Source organism: Physeter macrocephalus, chromosome 18 (genome assembly GCF_002837175.3).
Source record: "Physeter macrocephalus isolate SW-GA chromosome 18, ASM283717v5, whole genome shotgun sequence".
In the NCBI taxonomy this organism is placed as follows: Eukaryota; Metazoa; Chordata; class Mammalia; order Artiodactyla; family Physeteridae; genus Physeter; species Physeter macrocephalus.
Genome location: NC_041231.1, coordinates 45,862,569 through 45,877,931, shown reverse-complemented (window position 1 = coordinate 45,877,931; position 15,363 = coordinate 45,862,569). Strand labels below are relative to the sequence as shown.

Here is a 15,363-nt window from a genome sequence, read left to right as displayed (position 1 = left end):
TTTTTTTTTGCGGTACGGGGGCCTCTCACTGTTGTGGCCTCTCCCGTTGCGGAGCACAGGCTCCGGACGCGCAGGCTCAGCGGCCATGGCCCACGGGCCCAGCCGCTCAGCGGCACGCGGGATCCTCCCGGACCGGGGCACGAACCCGCGTCCCCTGCATCGGCAGGCGGACTCCCAACCACTGCACCACCAGGGAAGCCCCCTTAATTTCTTTTAAAGGCTTAAATTCTTACACTTTTATATAATTATGAAAATTTCCACTTCAATCAGATTCCTACTCAATTATAGTATAAACTCCCATAATTCCTTCTTTCCACCCCCAGCGATAGAACTCATTTCATTGTCACAGAGGAAAATGACTTAATTCACACAGAAAAGCAAAAGGCAGGGGCAGGCAATAAGCTGAATACCTTTTCTGCAATAAATAAAAATATTCATGAATAGTAAAGAGTTTTGCTAGCAATACTTTTCTTTTTTTAAAAATTAATTAATTTATTTATTTTTGGCTGTGTTGGGTCTTCATTGCTGTGTGCGGGCTTTCCCTAGTTGTGGCGAGCGGGGGCTACTCTTCGTTGGGGTGCGCGGGCTTCTTATTGAGGTGGCTTCTCTTGTTGCGGAGCGTGGGCTTTAGGCGCGCAGGCTTCAGTAGTTGTGGCGCACGGGCTCAGTAATTGTGGCTCACAGGCTCTAGAGCGCAGGCTCAGTCGTTGTGGCACACGGGCTTAGTTGTTCCGCGGCATGTGGGATCTTCCCGGACCAGGGCTCTAACCTGTGTCCCCTTCATTGGCAGGTGGATTCTTAACCACTGTGCTACCAGGGAAGTCCAATACTTTTCTATATATATTCTGTAAACTCAGTTTTGTAGTTACGCTTAGCTAGTATATAATGAATCCCTCGATTTTGCTATAAATTTAATCTTTGTTGGATAGCCATACAAAATGGAGATGTTAATGAAGAAGCTATATGTGGAAAATGTTTGGGGCAACATTGTTAAATAAACATCATTTTAAAATATATGTCACTATAATAAAAACAAAGTGATTATAATAAAAAATAGGTTTAATGTAAAAACTTTAAAATGAAAAACTAGAAATAGTTTATATCAAGGATTTTATTGTTTTTTTCAGGTCCCAAAGAACTCTGTAACAGCTATTTTCCCATGTCCCTAAAAATTCCCAAAGGAAAGGCAGTAGGCCTAATCCATTCCAATGAGTAATGTTTGAATCGAGTGGATAGTCTGCTTATTTCCGATTCTGCACCAAGTATCAGAACGAGGTCTTGTACTTCCTTTGAGGGATTTGTTTACAAGCTGAGAGGATTGTCTGTCACTTGCCTTCTTAAAGAAGGAAAGTCCTGAGTCCCCACTAACTCCTGAATCTCAAGTTCTCTCTCATGCTCCTGAGGTTTTCCTAAGAGTTATGGATCCACATTAAAGTGCGTGATCAATGTGGGGCTTTCCATCCATTTCTAGAAATCAACAGCAGCTGTCACTTCAGTATTCCAGATTTCCAAGTTTATGTATTATCCAAACTTCTTATTTATTCACTTTTCCCTTCTCTTCCTTCAGGCAGCTTTACTTACCACTCAGTTGGTAATTTCCAGAAGATGGGCAGTACAGAGAAAAGTGCCACTCTGGTCTGTTTTGCCACCCTTTAGGGGCCCTGCTAAAGATTTGTTTAACTTCTTTGCTGAAGGAAGTATAAAGCAAGGGGTCGAATGAGATTTGGAAAAAATCTGATTTCTGGTTTCTTCTGTTCCCCTGATTATAGTTGGCTGTCAATTATCAGTCGTGCAAATACTTACCAAAAAATACCTCCCCAATACACACACATACCCAAAAGAATGGTTATGAATATTCTGTCTTGCATTTGTTTTCATTAATTTTGGAGAAGCAAAACCTTAAAGAACTCTAGTAGAGCTCACGGAAGGGAGTAAGGACAGAAAGAGAAAAATAGAAGATGGCAAAAAAGTAATGATAACATCAGACAGTCCAGACCCTTAGTGACTAAACAGAAGCACTTACCTGTTCTCTTCCTTTCTTCAGAGGCACCCCTTCTCCCCCATGGGAGGATTTAAAGTAGGAGAGGGGGAACATTCCTGTCACCTGGACAGGATTGGTGAAGTGTGCTGGGAAAAGTGCCCTTCAGTAATAAGTGCTCTGCAGAGGCCTGTTATCAGGCTTCAGAGCACAAAGGCCGACAAACATTTATCCAACAGTTATTAAACTGGGAGGTGGGCAGCCGGGAAGGTGGGGTTGTTGGGGGAGGGATGATTAAAACATGGTCCTTGCCCTTGAACAATAGGTCCCCAGTTAGGCATCAATTAAATGATACCACCTTTCCTGTGGAGCCTTGTCCCCTCATGTGCACAAACTCGTGACAGCGTTCACCATTTTACTGTGGAAGAACTAAGGTGCCAAAAGTCAGTGTTCCAGTGAGGACCTCCTGCCCTCTGTTCATTCTGTTCCAGTGCATTTACCTTTTTTCTGTGTTTCTCGTGATGAAGCCGCGTCTTTGGAAGTTGGAGAGTTATGTAACCCTGTCCTGAGGCTGCCTGTAGATCACCCCCTGGGAAATAGCAACCTGGCTAAAATTTTCTCATTACCTTCCCATTTCAACTTTTTCTGTTGAAAGATAAGCTCACAATACAGCAGAGAAACCCGGGACCTGAACTGGTGCCTGAGGACCCTGCTCGTCCTGTTCAATCCAGGTCTGCATGTAGCTACAGGGAATTTAGGGAGGGGCTCCATTTTTAGACATGTCACATCTCTGTGATTCACTATTGTTTCCTTGAATTATATGGACATATGTGTCAGAGCTTCATTTGGAAAAACATATAGTTCTTTAAGACCTAGATAGCTGTCCTAAAAGAGAAGGTTTTAAAAGAGAAAAAGACAGATTTAAAAATACATATGGGTAATAGGACTTTGAGGTTGTTTGGCGTTATTTTGGACATTCTTTAGGTTAAGCCAGGGCTTTGAATTTTGGTATTAGGCATTTTTGTCAGTTTACCTTATGGGAACAGTTTTTTAAAAAGAAAACTTTCAAAATGTTAAATTATTACCTTGAGTAAAATGCCAAAATATTATGTGCATGCAGGTTTCCCCGTGAATGCTTAATAAATACTCATTGTCATTTTTTTGTCATTCTTTCCTAGAAATCAAAGCCCAAGTTTTACGTGCTTTCCATGTTCCCTTATCCTTCCGGCAAGCTGCACATGGGCCACGTGCGTGTGTACACCATCAGCGACACCATTGCACGCTTCCAGAAGATGAGAGGGATGCAGGTAAGGCAAGATGCCTGCTGGAATAGCACTTTCCTGCCCGACTCAGGACAATAAGAATTTAGGACAAAGGAAGAAAACCAAACTTAGTTAAGATTAGGACAGCTTTGAAGATAAATGTGAAAAGCTCAGGGTTTCCTCTCATGAATTGGAGGACATAATAAAGCATCCAGATTAATTGGGGGGCAGCCACATGTTGGATGTTGTGCTAGGGAGGGAGGTGGGGTGTGGATGCAGTGGAAGGAGGTTACAAATGTGGGTACCACATGATATCTCCTTAGGAGGAGTTCACAGTCCAGTGGGGCTGACACCCATAAATAGACAAACATTGAACAGGGGAATGAATCCAATAGTAGAAATGAGGAACAAATGCTGTGAGTAGGAAGTGGGGCCACAAGAGATTTTTCTCCTTGTATTTTGATATTTTCTGTATTCTCTAATGAGCATGTATTTATTTTATAATGGAAAAAGTAAAATTTTCCTAACAAAAAAACATGTGGGGAGTAACAGCTCTGCGGGAGTTGGGAAGGCTCCGCTAAAGAGGGAGCATCTGTCCTTGAAGGACAAGGTGAAATTTCCTGGGAGAGGAGGAGAAGAACCCTTGCATGTCTGATGTGGGTAGACCCCTTTACCCCACTGCCAATTACCCCAGAGCCTGCGCTGTACTCTTTACCAACACATCATCTGTAAGATGAGGTGGCAATGATAATAGCAGCTTCTCTAACACCTTACAGAGAGAGGCAGGATCAAAGAGGGGCTGAGAGCATGGACCATTGAGCCAGATGGCCAGCATTTGAATGCCAGCCCTTAACACTTAGTAGCTATTCGACTTTTGACTAATTACTAAATTAACGTCTCTAATACCTAGTTTTCTCTCATCTGTAAAATGGGGATAAAATAGCACCTGCCCATTGGACTGTTACAAGGATTGAAAGAGGATGACTATGAAGCACTTAGCACATAGCTGGCACATAAGTACGTAACCAGTAAATATTAGCATCGCCAGTGGAGGGCTGGAGCCTGCTTGTACCAGCTCCTCAGAGCTGTGCGCATGTCTGCCCAACTTCATGTTAATTATTTGTCTCCTTAGTAGCTTGAAATCCACTATGGTGGGAGTATTTACATCATGGAAATCAGCAAAGCCTACAAATCAGGGCTTTTTCTGCCAGAGAGTTGATTGTTAAACATTTACTGGCACTCCCACTGGCTGTTCCTATTATTAACCTTTCAGGGTCTATATAAAGGGTATCTGCCCCCTCCCAGTTCTTTATCAAGATTTTCTTTTAGAAAGGTACATGAGTCCATTGTCATAATTGGTTTGAAAATTTGTGCTGAACTGACATTGGCAGCAAGAAGTATTCCTAAAAAGGAAGTCAGGGTATAATGTCTCTTTGTCACTTGAAGAGTTAATGACTTTTACTGTCAGATTCAGAGATTTGCCTTCTACAAGGGCTGTCTCCCTGGGCTATGCCAAGTGTTATTTTTCCCAGATACTGCTTTCCATCACTTCTGCAATGTTTATTAGAAAGAGGTGGTGCAGAACAAATTGGCTCTTGTCGTGAAGTATAATATCTAACTGTGTTTCTTCAACTAGATTTATCTTTTTTTTTTTTTTTTTTACTTAGGCCAACTTATTTTGGACAATTAGTGAGTACAGGCCAGTTGCTGAAGATTAAACTTTTACAGCAAAACTGTACATTTATGGTACATTAGCGGATAAGTGGTTGAGGGGGTGTAGGTGGGACTCTCATTCCCTTGGGTGGATGAGACGTTACAGAGAAGGCTCAAGGCAGAACCCCAGGCCCAGAGATACTGGGACCCTTGTAGGCAGCTTAGGCCCAGAAGACAAAATGGAGTCCCTTACAGTAACTGAAGCCCAAGGTCAGGCTGGACCCAGGGACTGGGCAACCCAGGTTTGAACCCCATTGTACCACTTTCTCACTGAGTGACCCTGCACAAGTCATTTAATGTCTGTGAATCCCACTCTTCTTGTCTTTAAAATAGGGATAATAATATAATAATAATTATTCTTCCCTCCTGGGTTGTTGTGTGGGTTAAATTAGATAGTACATTTGTCTGGCACATAATAGTCCTTTAATAAGTGGTAGCCATGATTATTATTTATACTGATCTGACTTACTCTGGGAAGTCATTTAATAAATGAAATGAAATCTAATTCATTTAATAAATGAATCTGTGCTCTCTTCTGCTTGGGGCCTGCCGCATGGAGTTGCCTTCTGAGAAGTAACTAGACTGCAAATCATCACCTGCTATTTGTATTATCTATCCTGTGACTTGGTTGGTTCCTGAAACCACTCTTTGTTATTTGGTTTATGGTATCTTAGTCATTGTGACCAGCAGGCACCTAGGGTTCCCTCTGTTCCTCAGTTTCAGTTGCTCTCTTTAAGATGATAAGCTATCTTGGAGGGGGGCGGATATCCTCCAGGCTCTCTTGAACTTAATTTCTTGTTAATTTTCATAGCCCATATTTAAGTCAGATCATCCCCCAAATAACTGCCAAATATGGTGAAAACTTGTCCAGCCATTTCTAAGTGGCAATGGCAAAAAAGAAGCAAATCTCTGTAATGGTCAACAGTGTGAAAGCCTGTTGAGCTTCCTGTTGTTTAAAATCCTTCTTTCCCAATGTCAGGACTAGTCCCAGGGATTGGGATTCAGGTCAGGTTCAGTGATCCTTACTCTAAGGAGGGAAGGAATATCTGCTCTGCAATAGCAAGGTCTGACATGTGTATTGATTAATTCATTCGGTACATAGTCCTTGGGCACCAGCTTTTCCAAACACTGGCCTTTCTACTGTATTATATAGTAGTATTGGAGTCTTAGGTTCAAAATCAGTCAGTAGGCCTAGGAAAAATTCAGTAAGCTTGCCTTTTTCTATAATTTGTTAATTTGTTGGTAGATTTGCTTAATTTTTTTTTTAAGATTTATTTATTTATTTGGTTGTGCTGGGTCTTAGTTACGGCAGATGAGCTCCTTAGTTGCGGCAGCTAGTCTCCTTTGTTGTAACTCGCTGGCTCTTTAGTTGTAGCACGTGGTCTCCTTAGTTGCAGCAGGTGGGCTCGCCAGCTCCTTAGTTGCAGCACGTGGGCTCCTTAGTTGAGGCATGCGAACTCTTAGTTGCGGCATGCATGTGGGATCTAGTTCCCTGACCAGGGATTGAACCCAGGCCCCCTGTATTGGAAGCACAGATTCTTAACCACTGCACCACCAGGGAAGTCCCTGATTTGCTTAATTATTTTTTAAAAAATTATTATTATTATTATTATTATTTAAATTAATTTATTTTATTTTTGGCTGCACTGGGACTTTGTTGTTGCACGCGGGCTTTCTCTAGTTGCAGAGAGTGGGGGCTACTCTTTGTTGCGGTGCACAGGCTTCTCATTGCGGTGGCTTCTCTTGTTGCAGAGCACGTGCTCCAGGCATGTGGGCATCAGTAGTTGTGGTTTGCAGGCTCTAGAGCACAGACTCAGTAGTTGTGGCGCGTGGGTTAGTTGCTCCACGGCATGTGGGATCTTCCTGGACTGGGGATCGAACCCATGTCTCCTGCATTGGCAGGCGAATTCTCAACCACTGCACCACCAGGGAAGCCCCCTGATTTGCTTAATTCTTGAATGGAGATATGGAAGTCGTTCTAAGGCACACTAAGAGCAGTAGATGAGAAGTAAAAAGTGGAGTGACCTTTGCACCAAGTCTGCTCTCTTCAAAGCTACCAGTGACCTCCCTGGATGTGTCTCTGTCATCCTGTCTCACCTCAGTGGCATGTAATACAGTAGACCATTTCCCCCTCTGTGAAAGACTGTGCTCTTGGCATGAGACCCACTCTCCAGGTTTTTTTGCTGCATCTTGGTTTCTTCCTCCCAGTTTACTCCACAAGATTTTCCTGCTCCACTCCATCTTTGCATACTCTTATCAGGTTGGAAAGTTTTGCTTTAAAGGCAGACCTCAGAGATTGTGTGGGTTTTGTTCCAGACCACTGCAATAAAGTGGATATCACAATAAAGTGAGTCACAGGAATTTTTTGGTCCCAGTGCATATAAAAGTAATGTTTACATTATATTGTGGTTTGTTGTGTGTGATAGCATTATGTCTTTAAAAAAGTGTACATACCTTATTAAAAAATAATGCTGTTGGAAAAATGGTGCCAATAGACTTGCTCAACGAAGGGTTGCCACAAACCTTCAATTTGTAAAAAGCACAGTATCTGTGAAGTGCAGTAAAGCAGAGTGCAGTGAAATGAGGTTATCCCTGTATTCCTAGTTTGCTCAGAATTTTTATCATGAGTGGGTATTGAGTTTTGTTATATGCCTTTTCTGCATCTATTGAGACAATACATGGTTTTTCTCCTTTAATCTGTTAATGTGATGTATTATGTTCATTGATTTTTTAAAAAATATTAAACCAACGTTGTGTTCCTAGGACAAATTTCATTTGGTCATGATGTACTTTTTTGAATGTATATATTGCTGTATTCATTTGTCAATATCCCTATGTGCCTGAAAGACACTGACCTGTAATTTTCTTTTCTTGTAATGTCTTTGTATTTAATATCAGGTTTATGCTAGCCTCATAAAACAAGCTAGGAAGTGTTCCCTTCTTCCCATTTTCTGAAAGTGTTGTGTATTATTAGTGTTATTTCTTTCTTTATTGTTCAGTAGCATTCACCATTGATGGTATCTTGACCTAGAGCTTTCTTTGTGGGAAGTTTTTAAATTACAGTTCTATTTCTTTAATGGATATAAGACTATTCAGATCTTCTGATTTTTTTTCCTGTGTCAGTTTTAATTTGTGTTTTTCGAGGGATTTGTCTACCCTACCTCAGATTCCGTTCTAGACTGCCATCTCTTTTTTTTCTCTATCCACTTTCCCTAGGTAGGCTCTATCCTCTTTAGTTTAAATATGATACTTTAAAAAATTATAAAAATTTCCAACACAGGAGTACAGAGAACATTATTCTAAATACTCAGACCCGCCATCCTGATATAACAGATATTACCATTTAATCTTGTTAATCTCAGCTTTTTTTTTTCTGTGTTGCAGATACAGTTGTGCCTCTCCACAATCAGATTCCAGTCCTTCAGTTAAAAAAAAAGCTAGTGTCTATCCTTTGCCTTCATGTTTTCATGCTTTTATTCTATGTATTGTTTATGGATACATACACACTTGTGTGTAGTATTGTGTATTTTGAGTCAGTTCAAAATACACAATAGTTTATAGTTCATCCATTATAAGTGCTTATAATTCATCCATTATAAGTGCTGTATAATTATGACAATATTTAATTATCCATTTTCACATTGATAGAGTTTTAGGTTGTTTTAGATTTTTGTTCCAATGAACATCCTGCACCTGACTGTTAGCCTGTGGGAGAAGTGGCATTGCTGGGTCATAGAGTGTACACTCCTCAACATAAATATATCTTGCCAAATTGCTTTCCAAAATGTTGGTGCCAATTTATATTCCTACCAGAAATGAATGGCATTTCGTATAGCCCTACATCCCTGACAATACTTACTAATGTTAGGTTTTTAAATCTTTGCTAATTTGATATATGGGAAATGGCATCTAATTGTGTTTTTAATTTACATTTTCCTGAGTTCTGTCCTAGTGAGGCTGTTTTTTATCTATTTAAGTTTCCTCTTCTCTGATTGGCTTGCTCACATTATTTGCCAAGTTCCTCTTGGTTGTTTGTCTTTTTCATATTGTTCTCACTGTTCATACAGTTCTTTTTTTGGGGGGGTCTCAGTTGCTGTGCACGGGCTTTCTCTAGTTGAGGTGAGCAGGGGCTACTCTTCATTGCTGTATGTGGGCTTCTCATTGTGGTGGCTTCTCTTGCTGCAGAGCACAGGCTCTAGGCTCACAGGCTTCAGTGGTTGCAGCACGTAGGCTTCAGTAGTTGTGGCGCATGGGCTCAGTAGTTGTGGCGCACAGGCTGTAGGGCGTGCGGGCTCTAGGGCACGTGGGCTTCAGTTGTTGTGGCTCGTGGGCTTAGTTGCTATGCGGTGTATGGGATCTTCCCAGACCAGGGATCAAACCCGTGTCGCCTGCATTGGCAGGTGGATTCTTAACCACTGCACCACCAGGGAAGTCCCTCATATAGTTCTTTATGTAGTCTGGATTATTGATTCTTTGTTAGTTAAATACAGTGCAAATGTTTTCTCCCAGTCTGTGGTTTGTCCTTGTATTTTGTGAGCCCGCCAGACCACAAATTGTAATTTGGGTTTGAGAATGGACAAGAATGATGATTTGGAAAGTTCAAGGTTGCTTTTACTTTGGTTTCCTCCTATAGCAGCAAATAAGTTGTGCAAAGGAGAGAAATGAGACAAGAGTGTAAGCAGATCATTGGGGTCCCCCATGTTCTTGTTGTAGTCAATGGAGATGTGCCTGAGGCCATGATCATCACAGTTCTCTTGGGGAAACCTAAAGTCACAAAGTTGGCCAGGCCTTGGGCATACAAGTAAATTACATGTGGACTCGGCAAGTGGAGAGGGAGGTGGTTTGGGGGTGATGAGTTGATCAGGAATCTGTGACTTTAGTCAGTGGCAGTGGCCTCCCACCTGCCTCCTACCTCACAGATTTGTTGCAAGGTTCATGTGCAATGATCAATGAGAAAACTCTAAAAACCATAATGCAATTTTCCAGTGTAACCCAATTAATAATAGCAGTAATATGGTAGTCCTGAGGTTTGGATGTTTAAGCAGGAGCCACTTGAAGCCAGAGATAAATTATTCTCTTTCAGGAGTCAGAAAAGACCACAGTGCCAATCGGTTTCTTCTTAAACTCATACAATGTCTGATGACATATTTAAAGTTTAGCACCATATGGTGATTTTGTTGTGTTTTCATATGTTGTATGCACAGATGGTTAGAAAATAAAATTACTCACCTCCCATCTCGGTTGGTCTCCTCAGCACCTTCTGGGCCAGAAGCGGGGCAATTAAAGCATCAAGCTGCCAAGTCCCCCTCACAGAGTTGGACCTTGAGTAATTTGTCTCAGGCAAAACGCCGCAGGGCACTGCCCAAGTAGTGTTTTCCGCTTGGGCCTTTTTGCTATTCCCTGTGGAGGAGGAAAGAAATTGAGGCTATGTGTCTGGCAGCTGCATGATCATAATGCAATTACCCACAAATATCAGGAAGTGAGGGGAGTTCTTAGCAAATGAACCATAATATACGTTTCATCAGCTTTCAGTTGGCCAGTCAGTCAACAAGTGTTTATGAAGTGCCCAGAGAATGTATCGCATGGCATTTAGTTTTCAGATTTTCTAATCTCTGGAGCATCTGAAAGTAGAGAGTAGATTTCCAGTGCTTATCCTCTCAGATGTAATTTGAAAGGGACATTGAGTTGCTAGTCCAGTATTTTGATTGGAAACTGCCTGATTTATCTGCCTCACTTTCCCAGAGGTCTTCTGTTTTGGGTCTAGTTACTGTCATTTGGATTCTTTACCCTGAAGTATTAGCTTCATTTTGATCCCCAACCTGTAATAATAGTGAGTTATTAAACTTGCTAAACAAAATTAAATGTTGTGTTTCTCATTTCTTGGAAATAAAGTGTTGAATCTACTCCACAGAAACCACGGCACTCTCTGAAAATAGCAATTGTTTTCAGAAGCAGTAACCATGGTTGCTCTTAATTAGAAGCTGAATTGGCTTCAAATATAAAGTTTTGTTTTATGATGAAAGGGAGAGAAAGCTGGTCATTCCTGGGGAATTGGTACTTCTCTCTCATTGGGAGGGCAGACAATCAGCTGCCCCAGCTTCCTTCCCTTCTTAACCTCAAAAGTCTTCTTAAGTCTCCTTCATCTTCCTTCCCGTGCTGGAGGAAGAACTGTACTTTTGCCTGTTCGTTTCTTCCTTCTTAAAAAAAGTATTTTTAAATTGTACATAAAATTCCATATTCTCCCCTTAAAAAAGGAGAGATACAACATAGATAAGGCTGCAGTCCCCTTTGACTACCCACTCCCCGCAGGCCCTTCTGGACAGTGATCCCTATCATTTTCCATGTTATATCCCTCCAGAGCCTCATCTGTACATTGTCACCTATAACTGTGTTCTCTTGTATCCCTTCTAGTCTGCTTGCCATCCATCCTGCCTGCCAACCCTGAGATGCCCATAGCTCTGTCCAAATGGAGGCAAGAGGTCCTGTTGGGTAAGCCATGGTCATGTGACTGGGTCCACACCAGAGGCTGTCCTAGCTTGAGCTTCTAGGTCTCGCTTCCTGGCCGGCTCTGTCTAACTTGACAGGGCTCTGATCCCTGTGTTTGCCCCTCATCAGTAGCTGGCCCTCACTCCCCTTTGATATCTCGAGTCATGGTGAATTTTGCAGTCCTGTAGTGTTCCTGTGCTGGTCTTTGACTAGTTTGCTGTCAGATGGATCTCCTGCTTTGCTTTGTATGGTGGAAGGGCAGAACTCTGCAGGCCACATTTCCCAAGCTTTGGTGTCAGCTGGCCTCTGGCTGGTTTTGGACAGGAAGAATTCTGGTAAGATTGTAGGGGAGGAGGAAGGAAGAAGCCAAGGAATTTCTCTCTCTCTGCCCTGGTTAGTATCTCCTTCATTAATCCAGTTCCATTTGGCCAGACCTGCCTCTTTCAGCTTCTGCAACTGATCTCAACCTTTGGGTTCAGTTATCTCTGCTTCCTCCCTTTGTTCCTTCAGTCTAGAAGTGGGGGCAGTGGCCCACTTGTCCTAATTTCTGGGTTGTTTCCCTGTCCTCTTGGCTTCTCACTCAATTTAAAATACCTAGAGCATTTGTTAGAAGAACAGCTGGAAATGATGGTTTTTTACACCCTGGAAGTTTATTTTATGATTTCCAAGTTATAGCTGCCAGAACTTCTTGATTCCCTTTCTGCTGAAAGCACTCATCCAAGAAGATGTTAACACTTAGGGGATTGAGAGGGCTCAGGTGGCCCTAAAATATAAATCCAGGTGTTGGTGGGCGGGTTGTTGTTGTTGTTTTTAGGATAAATTGTCTAGTTGGCATATGTGAACTGTAGGTTTAGTTACTTGTGGAACTATGGAAGGATTAAACCAAGTTATGGTGATAGAAAAGAATAGAAATTTTAGAAGCCAAAAGGAGAGTTTAGAGTTCCTCCAGTGAATGTTTTCGATACTCTTGCCCATAGAGAAATCACAGACAAGAAAGTGGGCATAATATATCCAGAATGGGGGTATTTGATCTGGATGATATAGAGCAGCGGTCCCCAACCTTTTTGGCACCAGGGACCGGTTTTGTGGAAGACAGTTTTTCCACGGACCGCGGGTTGTGGGGGGATAGTTTCGGGATGATTCAAGCACATTACTTTATTGTGCACTTTATTTCAATTATTATTACATTGTAATATATAATTAAATAATTATACAACTCACCATAATGCAGAATCAGCGGGAGCCCTGAGCTTGTTTTCACTTGCCACTCACTGATAGGGTTTTGATATGAGCCTGCAAGTAATTGATTTATTATGGTCCCTGTGCAGTCAAACCTCTCTGCTAATGATAATCTGTATTTGCACCCACTCCCCAGCGCTAGCATCACTGCCTCATCTCCACCTCGCATCATCGGGCATTAAATTCTCATAAGGAGAGCGCAACCTAGATCCCTCGCATGCACCGCTCACACTAGGGTTCGCGCTCCTATGAGAATCTAATGCCGCTGCTGATCTGACAGGAGGCAGAGCTCAGGCAGTAATGCGAGTGAAGCAGAGTGGCTGTAAATACAGACGAAGCTTCACTCGCTCGCCCGCCTGCCCGCCAATCACCTCCTGCTGTCCGGCCCGGTTCCTAACAGGACACGGACCGGTACCAGTCCATGGCCCAGGGGTTGGGGACCCCTGATGTAGAAGAGACCAAGAGGTGAACGAGGTGAGCAAAGGCAGCACTGACATGGTGTCTTTTAAATAAATAGGCTATAACAATTTGACCAGCAAATAGAATCTGCTGCCCAGGGGAAAAGGACAGGCTTTGGTATTTTGTAATCTTGTTATAGGTCTTTATTTTGTTCCTCCTGGACAGTAGTGAGTCATCTTATGGCACAAGAGTGAGTTCTGCTCTTGGTCACTGGATGTCTGGGAAACCCAAGGTGTAGAATTGATTGGACCCTTTCCTGTTTCATAGAAACTTGGTTCACAGGGACATTGAATCCAGTTGTCCAGCCCATGGTGGAAAGAACTATCCTGACTCCCCACAGTCTGTATTCCAGGGCAGACATTTGTTTTTTGTTAATTTTTGGTAAGACTGTGAAATATTAAGGAGCTTTAAGATTTTTCTAACTTTCTTTTCTTAATAGATCTTTATTGGAGTATAATTGCTTCACAATACTGTGTTAGTTTCTGTTGCACAACAAAGGGACTCAGCCATATGCATACACATGTCCTCGTATCCCCTCCCTCTTGAGCTTCCCTCCCATCCTCCCTATCCCACTCCTCTAGGTCATCACAGAGCACCGAGCCAGTCTCTCTGTGCTATGCTCCTGTTTCCCACCAGCCAACTGTTTTACATTCGGTAGTGTATATATGTCAGTGCTGCTCTCACTTTGCCCCAGCTTTGCCCTCCCACCCCATGTCCTCAAGTCCATTTTCTATGTCTACTTCTTTATTCCTGCCCTGCAGCTAGGTTCATCAGTACTATTTTTTTTTTTTTAGATTCCATATATATGTGTTAGCATATGGTATTTGTTTTTCTCTTTCAGACTTACTTCACTCTGTATGACAGTCTCTAGGTCCATCCACCTCACTACAAATAACTCAGTTTCATTTCTTTTTATGGCTGAGTAATATTCCATTGTATATATGTGCCACATCTTTATCCATTCATCTGTCGATGGACATTTAGGTTGCTTCCATGTCCTGGCTATTGTAAATAGTGCTGCAGTGAACATTTTGGTACATGTCTCTTTTTGAATTATGGTTTTCTTGGGGTATATGCCCAGCAGTGGGATTGTGAGTCATATGGTAGTGCTATTTTTAGTTTTTTAAGGAACCTTCATACTGTTTTCCATAGTGGTTATATCAATTTACATTCTCACCATCAGTGCAGGAGGGTTCCCTTTTCACCACACCTTTTCCAGCATTTATTGTTTCTAACTTTTTTGATAATGGCCATTCTGACTGGCGTGAGGTGATACCTCATTGTAGTTTTTATTTGCATTTCTCTAATAATTAGTGATGTTGAGCAGCTTTTCATGTGCCTCTTGGTCATCTGTATATCTTCCTTCGTGATGTCTATTTAGGTCTTCCGCCCATTTTTTAACTGGATTGTTTGTTTTTTTGATATTGAGCTCCGTGAGCTGTTTGTATATTTTGGATATTAATCCTTTATCTGTTGTTTCATTTGCAAATATTTTCTCTCATTTTGAGGGTTGTCTTTTTGTCTTGTTATGGTTTCCTTTCCTGTGCAAAAGCTTTTAAGTTTAATTAAGTCCCATTTGTTTATTTTTGTTTTTATTTCCATTACTCTAGGAGGTGGGTCAAAGAAGATCTTGGTGTGGTTTATGTCAAAAAGTGTTTTTCCTATGTTTTCCTCTAAGAGTTTTATAGTGTCTGGCCTTATATTTAAGTCTTTAATCTATTTGGAGTTTACTTTTGTGTATGGTGTTAGGTAGTGTTCTAATTTCATTCTTTTACATGTAGCTGTCCAGTTTTCCCAGTGCCACTTATTGAAGAGGCTGTCTTTTCTCCATTGTATGTTCTTGCCTCCTTTGTCGTAAATTAGATGCCCATATGTGCGTGGGTTTATCTCTGGGCATTCTCTCCTGTACCATTGATCTATATTTCTGTTTTTGTGCCAGTACCATACTGTCTTGATTACTGTAGCTTTGTAGTATAGTTTGAAGTTGGAGAGCCTGATTGCTCCAACTCCATTTTCTGTTCTCAAGATTGCTTTGGCTATTCAGGGTCTTTTGTTTTTCCACACGAATTGTCAGATATCTTGTTCTAATTCTGTGAAGAATGAATGCCATTGCTAGTTTGATAGGGATTGCATTGATTCTGTAGATTGCTTTGGGTAGTATAGTCATTTTCACAATATTGATTCTTTCAATCCAAGAACATGGTATATCTCTCCATCTGTTTGTAT

General features: G+C 41.7%; 1 protein-coding gene across 12 annotated transcripts in view; it reads left to right on the top strand.

The window, feature by feature from the left end:
- LARS2 (leucyl-tRNA synthetase 2, mitochondrial) overlaps positions 1-15,363 on the top strand; it is a 175,632-nt gene that overhangs the window by 7,020 nt on the left and 153,249 nt on the right. For 11 of the 12 annotated variants that reach the window (XR_008615643.1, XR_008615638.1, XR_008615636.1 and 8 more), the window contains exon 3: positions 3,157-3,285. Coding sequence is in view for 3 of the 12 variants with exons in the window: in XM_024123821.3 (XP_023979589.1) it covers positions 3,157-3,285 (129 nt within the window). In the remaining 9 variants the exon portion in view is untranslated. Of the gene's footprint in view, positions 1-3,156; positions 3,286-11,364; positions 11,443-15,363 lie in introns of those variants that run through there. The other variant, XR_008615644.1, reaches the window with a different exon arrangement.